General features: G+C 36.1%; 1 protein-coding gene across 1 annotated transcript; it reads right to left on the minus strand.

The window, feature by feature from the left end:
* Positions 1-10,125: 10,125 nt before the first annotated feature.
* Positions 10,126-16,258, minus strand: cd302 (CD302 molecule). Its single transcript, XM_037790309.1, has 6 exons — positions 16,101-16,258; positions 12,284-12,409; positions 12,072-12,182; positions 10,656-10,838; positions 10,475-10,495; positions 10,126-10,370 (listed from the first exon to the last, which is right to left on the minus strand). Exons 1-6 carry the CDS (start codon positions 16,201-16,203, stop codon positions 10,168-10,170), a joined length of 747 nt encoding a protein of 248 aa, XP_037646237.1. The 5' UTR covers positions 16,204-16,258; the 3' UTR covers positions 10,126-10,167.
* Positions 16,259-17,110: the final 852 nt, after the last annotated feature.

Consider the following 17,110-nt stretch of genomic DNA (forward strand, 5'->3'; position numbering starts at 1 on the left):
ATGATGAGTGCAGCTGATGCCCTCTAAATGTTAAAAAAAAATAATAATAAAAAAACATACCATGAATTAAATGATGATGCAGGCATTGACAAAACAGTATTGATTAATTATGACTACATGAATGAATGAATGAATGTCTTTATTTCGAACATAAACAGATACAAGATAATAACAAACAAAACAAGAGTAATAGTGTCCGAAAAGGAGTAGGTAGAAGTAAAACTTATATTTTCCTACCCCTTTCTCACTTCTCCTCTATTAACTCATATATCATAGAATGATAATATAATATAATATAATATAATATAATATAATATAATATAATATAGTATAATATAATATAATATAATATATAAACTATCCCAGATTTATTTACATCCCAAATTAAATATATATAAATAAATATACATAACTGTATAGAGGTGGGTAAACTCCTTCACAAACAGGTGCATCTTTCAATTTCCAAAAAATTATATTGCAGCATTGCAAAACAGACACATCAAAGCAGACTCATCCGGCAACAAAAACAAAAAAATAAAAGCAAAAAAAAAAATACACTCCTCATAGCTGGATGATGAGTGCAGCTGATGCCCTCTAAATGTTAAAAAAATAAATAATAAAAAAACATACCATGAATTAAATGATGATGCAGGCATTGCTAAAACAGTATTGATTAATTATGACTACATGAATGAATGAATGTCTTTATTTCGAACATAAACAAACAAAACAAGAGTAATAGTGGACGAAAAGGAGTAAGTAGAAGTTAAACTTATATTTTCCTACCCCTTTCTCACTTCTCCTCTATTAACTCATATATCATAGAATGATAATATAATATAATATAATATAATATAATATAGCATAATATAATATAATATAATATATAAACTATCCCAGATTTATTTACATCCCAAATTAAATATATATAAATAAATATACATAACTGTATAGAGGTGGGTAAACTCCTTCACAAACAGGTGCATCTTTCAATTTCCAAAAAATTATATTGCAGCATTGCAAAACAGACACATCAAAGCAGACTCATCCGGCAACAAAAACAAAAAAATAAAAGCAAAAAAAAAATACACTCCTCATAGCTGGATGAAGAGTGCAGCTGATGCCCTCTAAATGTACAAAAATAAATAATAAAAAAACATACCATGAATTAAATGATGATGCAGGCATTGACAAAACAGTATTGATTAATTATGACTACATGAATGAATGAATGTCTTTATTTCGAACATAAACAAACAAAACGAGAGTAATAGTGTCTGAAAAGGAGTAAGTAGAAGTTAAACTTATATTTTCCTACCCCTTTCTCACTTCTCCTCTATTAACTCATATATCATAGAATGATAATATAGTATAATATAATATAATATAATATATAAACTATCCCAGATTTATTTACATCCCAAATTAAATATATATAAATAAATATACATAAATGTATAGAGGTCCTTCATAAACAGCTGCATCTTTCAATTTCCACCACATCCCTATAGTGTGACAATGAAAAACAACTATATTTTATAATTCAATAGCTACACATTTCCTGGGTTTATTTATAACCCTTTAATTTGATTTAAAAATAAGCTGTATGGTCTGGTGTAATAATAATAATAAATAATAATATATTTATTTATATAGCACTTCTCAAATCAGATGTTACAAAGTGCTTCGCAAGACAATAAAAGCAGATAAATAAAGTAAAAGACATGATAACTGCTAAAACAGAACATCAGACAATAAAAGCAGATAGAGTAAAACAAATATGGTAACTGCTAAAACAGAACATCACAGAACATATCAATAATAATAATAGAAGTGGTAAAATGGTAGGACAAGTTGATAAAACAAATATACAGTATATATACATAAATGTGTATAAATGTACACATGCGTCCAGAAACGGATGTATACATACATATATTTATACTCTTCTACTTATAGGAATGCTATCCTAAAAAAATGTGTTTTCAAAAGTTTTTTAAAAGAGGATACAGAGTTAGATGATCGTATCTCTATAGGAAGTGCATTCCAGAGCCTAATATTGATTTGTTAAATTTAAAATAAGGGGCAAAAGGTCAGACTGCCATATTGCATTTGGTGGTAGATTATACTGCACACATTCTCATGGTTTGTTTTGTAGTTAATAACCAAAAGAGGCTGGCACACTAGGGCTTGTTGACGATGACAATGAGCATATAAAGTGTAGTGTAATATCTGAAAGTAAAAACTTTTTTTTTTTTTTTTTTTTTTAAATTGATGGTGCTTTAGTTGGTATAACCGTTCAGGTCAGTCTTATTGTTCCACAAGCAAAACATTATATTGCAGCATTGCAAAAACAGACATATCAAAGCAGACTCGTCCTGCAACAAACACAATGAAAGCTAAAAAAAAAATATTAGAAAAAGTAACATGCAATAGCAGTAAGAACAAAAGGCGATTGCAATAAGTAAATACAAATAAAAACAGGAAACCCACATATAAGAACAAGTTAAAAATGAAGACAGGAGCTCTCTTTAGGGATGCACCGATACCGGATCGGATATCGGGCAGATACTGACTCAGATAGCTGGATCGGGTATCGGTGGCAATGGGGCCGATCTATTAAATTTACCTCTATGTTTATATACTATGTACATTATATACTGGAATTTTAATTCCTTTTTAAGTTTTGACTAATTTGATGCTGCATTAAAAAGGTTTACACTTGAATTATAATTCCTGTTAATTTTGAAGATTTTTTTTACCGAGTTGCTGGTGCATGATTTATTAGTTTAATAATAAATAAAAAGAAATAGTGAATTTATATGTATCTATTTGTTGCATTTTGTTTTAAAAAGTTAGGAGGGCAATGTTAAAGTCAAGCCTGATGTTTCCTTAAACATAAAAGACTGATCCCAGTCACTTCCACACAGTGAGGCATACAGCTTATTAATTAAACACTGATATCAGATCGGTACTCGGTATCGACTGATACCCAAAGCCCAGGTGTCGCTGTCAATATCAGGACTAAAAAAGTCGGTGCATCCCCTAGCTCTATTACAGTGCAACAGTGCTGGTAAATACAGAGGGTGCAAATTAATTTAGACTGCAAATTATTGTGTTCTTCCACATACTTTAAACATTGATGTTTGGCTCTATTGCACCTGCCACAGATGAGTCCACACATCTGTCTTAAAGGGAGCAGCTCAAATTCTTTATTTAAGGGATGGTAGGTATCAATGTCAATTATATTTTCCTTTTTCTGGACTCTTCTGTTAAAAACATCTGAAAGTGTGGACTGCTCCGATCAGACAAGGACAGATAACTACTAACAAGGCATTATACATCCCATTCATCCAATATTATGACTCCAGTTGGACAAGGACTACCATCTGCCTTCTCTTCTCATCATTAAGCAAGTGTACAATCTGCAACAGGAAATGATGGGGTGCATTTTATCATTAAACTCAACAGCAAACATTTACAACGCAGTGTAATTAAAACAACAGTATATGAAACTGTATCGCTGATGTGGACTGATGTGATGCTGTGGATCCAGTGTTTAGACATCACACATTATTATATATATAGCTTTTGTAATGAATTGTTATAGAGTGGTATTAACATTTGCTTCTTGTAATCACAGTATGTTGCACCATGTTGTCTTTTTTGAAAGATGTGTTTAGTGGATGGAGTGGATTTCAATTCATGGCCCTGCACCTTTTGACAAAGCACACTATACCTGAAGTTGAGCTAATTTGATACAGTAATTTAGGCACAAAGGCAGAATTAAAGATGTTGAAATTTGAATGAAATGGATGAAATTTGTCATTTAAAATGTGTTCATTTGCTTTGTTGCTCATTGATGCTGTGTCATTTATAGATGCTGCAGTCACAGGAGCTTCCTGACTGGACTGAATCACGCCTGACTGGATGAACACACGTGGTGAGACAGGGGAAAACATGATTTGATAGATTTGTCACCCGAGCCACAGGATACCTTGGTTTTTAATTGTATTGGACAATCTTCATTAGAGAGAATGAGCGATGGGAGAGATCAGGGCAGCTTCACTTTCAAAAAGCCTTTTCCGGCCGTTTTTTCCACATTGCACAATCAAAATGTCAGCCTACCTTGGTCATTTGTAACATACTAAGTCGCAGTCGATGGCTGCAATGCAGCAGCATGCTGGGGGAAGGGCAAACAGGCTGTCTCCCTTTTAAAAGGATTTTTTAAAGAGTCTTGATTAGAAAGTATAATGAGATACCAAAGACACAGCAAAGATGATCTCTCTAGAGACCGATGGAAAACAAATTAAGATGGTGCTTTTGTTTTTAATTATTATTTTTCTTTCAGTCCTCAGAAAGCTCAGTATACCCGAAAGGCACAGGAGTTGGACTCTCCGTCATTGTTTTTTTTTTTTTTTTTTTGTCCTGACATATTTGAATAATACAGATTTTAATCATGTCAGCACACGATGCTCTGATCCCTTTAACACCAAAGCCTTCCAGCACTGCACATGCATTTGATTTAGAAAATGGCACAGTGTCTGAGCTAAAAACTATTCATCGCTTAAGTTTGCATCTGTGTGCATGTGTGTCAGTGTGATTGCTTGTATGTGGAAGATGCAGTTTAAAATCTAGTGTTCAACAGTTATGAATAAACCAATCCCAAAAATCTGCCACACCATGTGAGTTGTCCGCTATAAAAATGTAAGCTTGTTCTCAGAATCACACTGTATCTTCTTACAATAGTAGCTTCTTTTTTGCCATGCATTAATAAGGAGTGCTAAATGAATCATGTAATTCAATTATTTTTTAAACATCAAACACATGTCATTAGCCTATATTAAAATTGTGATAAAGAACACAAAGTCAGATTTAAGCTTTCATTTTACACATGAAAATTGTACCATAATTAAGCTTAGGTGCTAAAGAAGTGTAGTGTCTGCCATGTCTTGACATAATATAATAGAGTATACTAGAATGGCGGGTCAGCGAGCAGTCATCTAAATAGTGGCCTTTGTTTTCCTCTGCTAATTGGAGCATGTTCCAGGATAGTGACTGGGGGGAGAAACATGAGACTTCCAGGACAAACAGATGCTCGGCACTAATACTGTGGACAGACACCTTTCACAGGAAACACAGAAACATTAATATAGGATGAGCTGAACAGAAATAACTGATATGTCGTTAAGTCCTGAGAAAAAGAGACATGGGATTGTGGTGAAACCAGAGAGGCAGGAAGAGTTCTGGCTGATTTGACCTTTTTGTATTTACACAAAGGCCAGAGTTAGTACTGTTTCTTATGTATTTACACGTTTAAAGGTCTTATTGATTACATTTTTACGTAGACAAATATGTTTTTTAAAAATGATACATCCACAGAGCTTTTAGAAATGTGCCGAATAAAAGTATGGCTTTTCCTGAATTTTTTTTTATGATTGTGAATTAATCATTTAAAAAATTTTGGCGGGTCCAAAATGAATGTTTTGTTTATCTCTGTGAAAGATATGTGACATTTGGTTCCCACTTCTAAGGAGGCTTGTGAGCCAATAGTAAAACAACGTCGTTAGTTAGTGCGGAAAAAATGGATAAATGGCTGAGATTGACGGTAAGTGCCTGGCAACGACTTGTTGTGAAGTAAATGCAATGGAACGGGGGAGGGATAATGAGACATCTAGAGGCTGACTGTTATCAGTGTTATCAATAGCACCTTTAAGACATTTTATTGTATTTTGTTGATGCACAAGTTGATAATTCGAAGGCTTAATGAACTTATGTCTCGTGATTCAGCGTGGCTCTCATTTTCATTCCGTCCGTCATGCCACTGTATGTCATCTCTTATTCATGCATACCAATGTCCATTTTAATTAGTCGTTCGGGGTCAAACGTAGACCTCTACCTGCGTCGAGCAGCAGTGTGGCAGATGTGTGAATGAAATTCATGTGCTATTATTTGAGTGAAAATAGGCCGTTAGAGCCATTGTGATGAGACAACGGCTCTGCTATGGTAATAAAATGTGTCCAAAGAAAAGACGGTTTTAGGGATGTAACAGCATAAATCACTTCAATCTCTTGGCAAAAAATAAATGGTTCTGCCTCAAAAGGTTCATCATAAATTAAATTCAACCCCATTATTTCCAAAAAATCAAATGAGGCTTTTCAGTTTATTAGTGTTACAATTAATTATGATAATTATAATTATGATAATTATGCCTGGGCAGGAAAACACATTTCAGAAAACCATCCGTTTGCATGTCAATACACGTTTTTCTCTGTTGCAACTGGTGACGAACAGGAGCATCGTAGCATTACAACAAATTACTAATCTGTGTAGGTTCAGCAGACCTTATACAGCCTGATAATCAGACTCCATTACCATTTGGTTTTCATGTCATTATTCATACTTGACTAATTCTATTTGAATCTCTAAAACAAATCTGAGAGCAATTGAGAGAACCAGACTAGGATGTGTACACTGCACTTCAAGCTTTCTAAATGTGTCATTCAAATGGAGGCTTTACTCACAGCAACCAGCTATTGCATCGCTAATAAATTATACTTTTATTGCATGTTCATGAGCACGATCCCTCGTTGGCCTTGGCAAATCTGGTAAATTCGAGCTTTGATAAAAACTGAAATAAATATCTGCTGAAGTCACTTTAAAAGGTCCAGTCTGTTAATTTGAGTGGCTGTACATGATTGAAGTACTGCTTTAGTTTAATGTCTTTCTCAACCTATATTTTGGATCAGATTTGAAACAGTTTTTACATTAGAATATACGGTTTAAAGTTGATATACAGTAATCAAAATGTTATAGAATTAAAAATAAAAACCTTACAGATATTATTGTCTTGTTATTATTATTATATAAAGACATTTCAGTCACTTCCAGACTGATAGCAGGTTGTGTTTTGTTCATATTTGAATCAGGAAATGAGCCTTTAAGCTCCGTTGTTTATGCAAGACTCTTTTCAAATGTCATTATTTTATAACCCCCTAAGTGTTTGGTGTTTTGAAGAGGACATTTTTAACTATAACTTGAGAGAAGCAACTGTTAATAACATATAACACACTGCAGCCACGTCTTCTCCTGCAGCTCAGCCTTATTCTGCTGTTTGGACCTTCGTCTTGCATAACATGTTAATTATTGGCCACCTCAGCGTGGCGACATGACTTCCTTAATCATCAAGAGGACTTTCACCTCAGCTTGACAAGATAAGTCTTCTATAACTTCACATCAGAAGTTGTATTTCATCTACTACATTTACTTTTATGTTTAAAGATATCGCCTGTAGAATTTAACAGGTGTGTCATTTTTAGAAATTAGTGTTCTTATAGATTATTGTTCAACAACAACCATATCAAACTGATTATCTTCCATGTTTCCGGACCTTATTAATTAGTAGAAGAAAATCCCTTCCCAGCAATGTCAGGGAAGGGACTTGACAGAAATGTGATTCACTGTCCCACCTTGTGGCCAAATCTAGAAATGACCTGGACTGCTCGGAGGAAAAGGTTATTGTTATGGTTTTCTATTAGTGTGCTAAATCAATAAATGTTGGTCCACAAATGCCTTTGATAGTTCATAACTAGATGTTAAAAACATTGAGGGTATGTACTCAACAAATAGAGGCATACACGGCTGAGATTTAAAGAGGATTCGTTAGATGACAGACTTCTCTAAAGTCTAAAATTAGATGTGCATGAATGGGAAGAAGAAAAAAAAAAGATTTCCTGCTGACTTCTCTGAGCTCTGTTTCATCTCGGCCCATGCTGAGGCGTCAACAGAGCCACTGGACATTTGATTTTCAGATGACAGTGATTTAGATATCCTTTCACAACTAATTAGACTCTATCCCCAATTTCGGTGTCCCAAGTCATCCTTCTTCTTCTTCTTCTCAATTATGCACTGACATATATATTATATGTATTATATTATATTATATTTAGCAGAAATGTTCCATATATATCGCATACTGAACATTTTCGACACTGCTGGACAACTCAAGGTTGGGTGGCGACATATTACTGGTAGCATACTACTAGAGAAACACTTCCTGTTACTGCCTATGTTCTGACTCAAGAGCTGGCTCAAAGCAAGGACAAGCCCTTCTTATAGTCAAACATACTTTATTCTGAAAAACACACAGGGGCTCGGATCCTGCACAATTAATATCAAATATCGCACAAAAGCATTCATGCTGTTAAAAGTGTACATCAGTATTAGGAAGGGTATTTTACACAATGTAATAAAAGTCTCTTGTCATCATTCTGCAGATGACCCCCCACATAGTAAAACACTGATTGTCTTTAATATCATTATTTCCAACACCAAAATCAAGACCACTCTCCTAAAAATAAAGCAATGATAATGCCAAGATTGGATTTCATGGAGCAGCAAGGAAACACAAAAAATGCATATTGTATATTTTGACAAGGTAAGCAGTGCATAAAGGATGGAAGAACTGTGAATGGAGATTTTTTTCATGAAAGCCACCTAGAAATTATCGTGGAATGATAGTCAGCGTTTTTTAACAAACATAGACTTTACTGTCTATATTCTGTTTTTTGGGCTGCAACTAACGATTATTTTCATCATTGATTAATCTGTGGTATATTTTCTCGATTAATCGATTAGTTGTTTGGTCTATATAAAATGTCATAAAATCAGTTATAAAAATCCAATATTCAGTTTATTCTCATAAAATCTGAAAATATTCACATTTAAGAAGCTGGAATCAGAGAATTTTGACTTTAAAAAAAAAAAATTACTTAAACCGATTAATCGATTATTAAAATAGTTGGTAATTAATTTAATAGTTGACAACTAATTGATTAATCGTTGCAGCTCTATTTTGGTTGGTCTCACACCTTCTCACAATAAAAACTGAAGCCCAGGACAGAATACATGGAAATCAGTCAGGACATTTGTTCTCTGTTATTCAGTATTGGTTTAGGACGGCTTTCCATTTCAAAATGGTATTTTACCTGGAAAAGAATCTGCCTCATGGACTGTGCAAATCTACTTCACTGGCTACGTTTACATGCGTAGAGTAACAAGGATCCAATCAAGCTATTTACATAATGTGCTCTTGATAGCTTGTGATCAAGAATTCCTGTTGAATTCTGCTTTAAAGGGATACTCCACTGGTTTTAAACATGTGATTGGTTGCATTATGTGAAATGTGGAATCCAGCATTTTTGGAGCTTGGTACATACCAAGGACTAAACATCAGGGTGTCTCAGTCTCTGCTGCATTAAAGTTACAGTGTGTAGGATTTGGCGCTATCTAGTGGTGTGGTTGCAGATTGTAACAAACCGAGTACCCCTCCGCTCACTCCTCCCTTTCCAAGACTACGGTAACGTGAGCACCCGAGTGCAAAGCCTTGATAAGGCTGTTCGCCTCGCTCAGAGGCCATCCTTACCATAATAACACTAATTTAGTAGCAACAGAAGTCAGACGGTGGCTGGCGCTACAACTGGTTTACACTCTGAGGCTCACGTTATCGCAGTTTAACAAGCATGTCGGAAAACTACGGTGGCCTTCAGGTAACGAAAAAACGTGACAGTCTCTCTCTAGAGCCAGTGTTTGGTTTGTCTGTTCTGAGCTACTGTAGAAACAAGAGGACCCGCTCCCTATGTAGATATGAAGGCTCATTCTGAGCTAACGAAAACACAACGATTTTTAGTATCTAATTTCTACTAATAGATCCCCCGAAATGCAACACACTGTTCCTTTAATTGACCATTCTTATTTCAATCTCCCTCTTGTTAGTCCCCAAAGTTTATGGCAATATGGTATGAAAGCTTTGCTCTTTATTTAATCCTCCCCTCTTTCAATGAGCAATAGCAAGTCACTTTTAATAGAAAGAGAAAAATAATTATTTCAAAAATTATCTGTGAAACGTGTGGTGCCTGATAATAATGATGTTACGCATGACTACATGTCAGGCTGCACCGAGCTGAAAAATATACAGATGATTCTTCGTTAAAAAAGCAGTGAGATGTTTATGTGCCACGGTGAGATGTTAGTATTAGAGTAAGCCTGGTGTTCTTACAATCACACTACATTATTCTGTGTCGTGACATGTGTTAAGCTGAAACTACTTCAGTAACTGTTTTTTTTAGAGTGGACTTCTCTGCTTCCTAGACGAGAGAGGAAGTTCTCCTACGGCACGCTGTCGGTCTCCTCAGCCTCCACCAGGTAGGACCGGTCTGTGTCCAGGACTCGGAACGGAGGGTGGTACTCGAACGCCGTGAGGATGCTGTTGCCGAAATTGTGCTTCTGATGCAGGAACCAAATAACTGCCGAGACTCCCATGATAGCCACCACACTGAGAATGACCAGGGCGGACAGCCACGCGTTGGCCTCTGAGGAGAACAAGCAACAATGCAAGGAAGGTCGGTACTATAAACACTAAATCACAGAGGAATAAGTAAAGAAACAGCAAGAACGGCTCCAAAGGTCGACTTACTCGGCTTGGCTTCCTCTGCCTCTGAAGAAAAAAAAAAAAACACATTGTGAGGCAAAACAATCCCAAACATATTTTTTGAAAATTCTTCCTACACACTCATGGACTTGCTTTCAAGATTAAACAGCTATTCAACAGGTCTAAAAGACATTAAATGTTGCATAAAAAAAGACTTAAATCTTACTCTGATTCGTCTCACAGACCACTCCATTCTCCGCCTGTTCCAGGCAGCTGACATTTTCCCACTTTCCCGTGTTGCTGTGCAGAGCCACGCATGTATCCAAGGCCAAGAGGTCTGCTGGCGAAGGGCTGTCCTCCCAGTTACTGAATCTTACAGGTGTCTCATCGAACCACTTCATGACGTCAGCTGACAACAACATACACCAATTAGTGCTCGAGCATGACGGGCAGCGAGAATACAGCCAATATTGTCCCTTTTGCTTTGACTTTGGTCTTCCTTCAGCATTCACACAAACCTCACTGAACTGTGTTTCAAGTAAGGGATAATGTACAGCGAGCTGGTCATTGCTCATAATATCAACTGTGCAGAGGATTGTGGGTCAGAATAGACAGAAAAGCATGCTGGCTTGCAGATGTAGTAGGACATCCTGGTATTTTTGGCATACTGCATTTTGATGTACATCCAATTTTTTTTTTCTCTATCGGTATTGGAACGCAACGAGTGTTTCCCTCCTCTGGATTTGCATTACTTGAAATGTGATTTAGAGTTTCTGGTGGCTTAGCATCCCCCCCCACGGTGCCTCCACTGACTGCTTGAGAAAAACAGGATTTCCTGAAGTTGTGCCAGGATTTAAAGACAAGGATGAGTAAGTGTTGTCATATGATACAAGCTTTCAAAGGAAGGTGGCATAAAATAGGAGGCAAACAAACAAACAAACAGCGCTTCATATTCTCTAAATCAAACATGTGTTTTAAGAAAATCGAGGAATAACTAAAACAAAAAAATATTTTTGAGTTAAGAACATTTATCTTTACTCTTGAGTTAATATTTTTTTTTTTAAACTACTGTCTCCAGGGTCAAGAATAAACTTTCACACTTAGCTCTGAAGCCAACATGGGACAGGAAGTCTGAAAAGTGCTCAGAAATATGTAGATAAGTTGACCTTGAGTTAAACATTTTGTTGACTTTGAACAAAAAACGTTGAAAGCAGTGCAAATATTTGTTATTGTAATCCTGTTTTTTTCTTCCTTTCTTTATCTCTAGTATTTCTTGTTTGGAAATAGTATTCTTTTCTTTCTCTTAGATATTTAAAAAAATATTTATGTTGGTTTGTAAATTGTAAATTGGTGGCAAGCATATACAGCTGTCTTAAATTTCAATGTTAGATGGGTTCTTTTTTACAAGCCCCGGGGGTTCTTTCAACCTACCTGTGCATTTTCTTGTGTAATTGTATTTCTTTTTCTATTTTGTTGTATTTTATTATATGCACAAATAAAGAACTGAACTGAACTGTGAGACAGATCACTTTATAATTGTTACAAACATCTGAAACAATTTGACACATTTGAGAAAATTAGATTTTATCTTATGGAGGTTAGCCAGCATGTTTTCACAGTCCTCCGGTCACATAGTACTTACCGTTTGTGTCATAATACATCCCCAGCCACACGTTGACGTTGTTTTTCCACACCTCTGGGCTGTATTTAATGATGAAGTCATTCTCCTCAGCGCTCTGGATGGTCAAAAGCTCTAGAAAAAGCAGAGCAATGTATGACAACAGAATCAAACACACATGAGAATACATATTAGTCTTCTTGTCAAGATATTTGAAAATAAAATGTATCAGGTACCAAATCCTTGGCAGAGGGTTTTAGCTCTGTCAAAAGTGTAGCTTTTGATTTTGTCTTCATCTCCGTGGACAAAGTGGTAACATCCGTCTCCAAACGGCACCCATGTGCGTCCGTCTGCAGGGCAGTCTGAGGAAAAACCAAGGGACAACCCGGTGATGGAAAGATTTGGCATCGGACCTACCTAGATTTCTTTTAGCTGAGTGCATCTGTGTAGGAGGATTTATGCCAAACTACAGGAGGATAATTAACAAAACATCTCATGAAATATCACAAACAAACAACTAATCAAATCACCATTTTAAAGGGGACACATCATGCTCATTTCCAGGTTCATACTTGTATTTTGGGTTCCTACTAGAACGTGTTTACGTGCTTTAATGTTAAAAAAACACATCATTTTTCTCATATGGTCTTTCTGAATGTACCTGTATTCACCCTCTGTCTGAAACGCTCCGTTTTAGCGCCTGTCTCTTTAAGAGAAAAGGCTGAAAAAGCCCAGTCTGCTCTGATTGGCTTGCGAGAAAAATATGATGCACCTTTGCAGAGGTAGTTCTCAAGTTGTGGGCGATATACTCTAATGAGCTGCATGTGACATAGGAAGGGGAGCCAAATCTGAACGGCTTGTTGAATCACATGTTTTCTGATCTAGACAGCCCACAAAAACTGACTTGGTTGACTTATTTTTGTCACAGTTTATGGGTTGGTAGGCACTCCAGATACCCAAATGTGTGTGCACAAGCACTGAAAAATTGAGTTTTTCACATAGACTGTATATAAGAAGTGGACGTAGTCACCGTGACGTCACCTATTGGATTGTAGACTGCCGTTTTGAAGCCTTGAGTTTTGCATTTTGGCTGTCGCCATCTTGTTTTTTTGCAACCAGAAGTGAGACCAGAGGGTGGAGCTAAGTACAACCGAACGCTGAATAAGATGTTTCCAGGCAACCATAAAGGTTATAATTAACATTCATGAACTGAAAACACACTGAAAGGGCTAAAGTTGTAAGACGAAAACCTGGACAACTCCCTAAAGCATCCCCTGCTTTATGGTCTATTTCACTCTAAATGGGACCATAATTTACTAAATGAACATCATGCTGTATTGAAGAAGACTTGAAACTAGCGATTGAGACCATAAACTCATGTTTACAATGTTTACTGAGGTAATAAATCAAGAGAGAAGAAGGGTCATTTTCTCATAGACTTCTATACAACCAGAGGAGTCGCCCCCTGCTGGCTGTTAGAAAAAATGCAAGTTTAAGGCACTTCAGCATTGGCTTCACTTTTCAGACCCCGGAGGTTGCCCACTGGTTTTTCACGATATGTCTCCTTTAAGATGCTGCAACAGCTTTGCATTATGTTTGGTTGGATAGTTAATAATACTGTTCTACAACCCCGACCAGACTGTACAGGTCTGTACAGTTGAAACTGCCGGTTACTATCGGTTAGATTCAACTTGTGACCACTGTTCCTCTTTTTCAATTCAGTTTGCGTCTGGGAAATGATGTCATGCTTTTCTAGACTGTTCCACTTGTTGTTTTTTCAGCTGCAGCTGTTATTTGGGATCAGATTATTGTTCCCAGCTCTCAGTGGTGGAATGTTACTAAGTACATTTACTCAAGAACTGTACTTAATTAAAATTTAGAGGTGTTTGTATTTTTCTTGAGTATTTCCATTTCACGCTACTTTTATACTTCTACTCCTCTACATCTCAGAGGAAAATATTTTAGTTTTTAATGCACTACATTTATTTGACAGATTTAGTTACTTTACAGATTCAGATAATTGTTTATAGGTCACGCTGCACAACAGTGTATAAAGTAGTTAAAATGAGTTCCACCTTTACAAAGTGCAACAATAAAGAGATGCACACATTAATGCGTCAATAATTATAATCCAGTAATATAATATATATGATTATGAAATGAAACATTCTGCATAATTAATGCATTTTATTTTTGGTACTTTAAGTATATTTTGATGGTAATACTTTTGTACTTTCACTTAAGAAAGATTATGAATGCAGGACCTTTACTTGTATCACAGTATTTTTACACTGTGGTATTTGTACTTTTACTTAAAGGTACTATGTAACTTTCAGAAAATCCTTGTTATTAATGACACTGGTGGCCATTAAGTGAACTGCGGTCGGCATCCTGTTGCTTGTGTACGTGCTCGCACTCCGTAGGCGCGAGCGATCTTCCTGGTCATCGGCCAAAACAGTGACGTGACATTACAATCATAAATCCCCATTACTATCTGTAATGTCCAATCTCCATGTACCAAATAGCTTGCCATTTGCAAATGACTTCATCAGCTAATGTTACAAAGCAAAACCGTCCTGAGTCATTTACATAGAAATCAGTCCACAGGCTGTTATAGGCAACCGAGAAAGTCCGGGAAGATCTCAGTTTTTAGGTTACATTACGATCTAGGGCTGTCAAAGTTAACATGATAATAACGGGTTAACGCACGTTTTGACGCCACTAATTTCTTTAATGCATTAACGCAATCGATCTGGATTGAGATACTGGCATCATATGAAACTAGAAAACCTAAGGAATCCATTGGTGCCAACCATCATCCTAGCTTGTCCTGAAGGAGGTTAAATAACGCTCCAAATTTACGCTACATTTTGGCAAGGAAAAACCGTCATGGGCATTTTCAAAGTGGTCCCTTAACCTCTGACCTCAAGATATGTGAATGAAAATGGGTTCCCTGGGTACCCACGAGTCTCCCCTTTACAGACATGCCCACTTTATGATAATCACATGAAGTTTGGGGCAAGTCATAGTCAAGTCAGCAAACTGACACACTGAAAGCTGTTGTTGTCTGTTAGGCTTGAGTTTGCCATGTTATGATTTGAGCATATGTTTTATGCTAAATGCAGTAGCTGTGAGGGTTTCCCGACAATATTTGTCATGGTTTTATGTTGTTAATTGATTTCCAATAATAAATATATACATACATTTGCATAAAGCCGCATATTTGCCCACTCCCATGTTGATAAGAGTATTGAATACTTGACAAATCTCCCTTTAAGGTACATTTTGAACAGATAACAAATGTGCTATTAATTTGTGATTAATCATGAGATTAAAAATGTTAAGTAATTGACAGCCCTATTACAACCTGTTCACACATTGGCAATACAAAGCAATGAATACATGTAAATTGTTACATATAGGAAGTGAAAGATGTGAATACTTCTTCCACCAATGACAGCTGTTGTCTCTCTCAAGTTAAGTTACTATTAAACACACATTATCTCACAAGTTTATCTGAGATGTCTCATACTTGTAGAAGTGTTTTAGCTGGTATTAAAGTTAGTTTCCAGTTAGTGTACCCATTTGAATGACAGCATTACTTCACATGACCTTACTGTCCAAATTAGCCACGAGGCACCTTCAGGCAAAATACCAGAAATGCTGCCCTGCAAATACACCCACCCCTAAAGGGTAAACAAGGGCTTTGTATTTGCTTTTACAACTGTACAAATGTGTTGCAACATGGGGAAGCACACGACTTTGAACTGACACTAACGTTGGTTATAAAGTTAAGTTCACACATGCAAAACAACAGGGTGTCGACATTCAGGGAAATCTGTTATCTAACAGTGATGCATTCATGTCTACCTCCGAATCCAGAGCTACTGAGAAGCGTTATCGAGATTAAACAAACACAAGTGCAAAGAGCAAAGTTAAGGTACTTACTGTATCACAGGCCTACGCATTGCTACATTGTTACAACCAGGAGCTCTGCCTGCAACAATCATTAATATCGCTTCGGAGCGAAGATCCAGATTTAAAGTGTCTTACCTCCCGTTGAAACCAGCTGCAGATGAACAACCAACACAAGCACAGCGCAGATTAATGACAGAGAGCAGCGGTTTCTCCTCTCTGACTCCATGACAGCGAACATATCACTCCTGTGCTGCAGCACCAAACTAGTTTCTGACTGTTGCTCGACTCTGCTGTCGTGATCAGATCCCACCCACACATTATACACACACATGCATACACATGCAGCATAACAGCTCACAAACATGGCCTCAACACTGCACTAATAAATGCAATATAAACCCACTAAAATGCACTCATTTCACCTGTTTACAACCTAATACTTATCAAGACATTGATTTTACACAACTGGCAACAAAAAAAAGGAGCAATTTTAACATTATTATCTGCAAATTTCTAACAAAAACAAAATAATTTATGCAAATTTTGTTTGGAAAAGCCTTCTGATAATTCAGCTGTTGTATTTGATTAAAAATAAAATAAAATAAAAATAAATTTTAAAAAGACTACAGTCCTCCAGGTTTAGATTATTTTGCACACTTAAACCACCAGGGGGTGCTGGGTTGCTTGGTTTTATACTGCACTAATAAATACAACATAAACCCACTAATATGTACTAATTTCACCTGTTTACAACCTAATACTTATCGAGACATTGATTTTTACACAACGGGCAACCAAAAAAATGAGCAATTTTAACATTATTATCTGCAAATTTCTAACAAAAAAAAAATTAGCAGATAAATAATTTATGCAAATTTTGTTTGGAAAAGCCTTCTGATAATTCAGATGTTGTATTTGATTAAAAATAAAATAAATTAATTAATAATAAAAAAAACAGTCCTCCAGGCTTAGATTATGTTACACACATGAACCACCAGGGGGTGCTGGGTTGCTGGGTTTTATACTGCACTAATAAATACAATATAAACCCTCTAATATGTACTAATTTCACCTGTTTATAATCTTATACTTATCGACACATTGATTTTTACACAACTGGCAACCAAAAAAAGGAGCAATTTTAA

Source organism: Sebastes umbrosus, chromosome 13 (assembly GCF_015220745.1).
Source record: "Sebastes umbrosus isolate fSebUmb1 chromosome 13, fSebUmb1.pri, whole genome shotgun sequence".
Lineage (NCBI taxonomy): Eukaryota > Metazoa > Chordata > Actinopteri > Perciformes > Sebastidae > Sebastes > Sebastes umbrosus.

Excerpts from the sequence above, each read along its gene's own strand:
- cd302 (XM_037790309.1), bottom strand. The coding sequence starts at position 16,203 with ATGTTCGCTGTCATGGAGTCAGAGAGGAGAAACCGCTGCTCTCTGTCA. Across the intron at positions 12,410-16,100 it reads GCAGCTGGTTTCAACGGGAG|ACTGCCCTGCAGACGGACGC; the intron begins GTAAGACACTTT and ends GTTTTTCCTCAG. Across the intron at positions 10,371-10,474 it reads GGCAGAGGAAGCCAAGCCGA|AGGCCAACGCGTGGCTGTCC; the intron begins GTAAGTCGACCT and ends TGTTCTCCTCAG.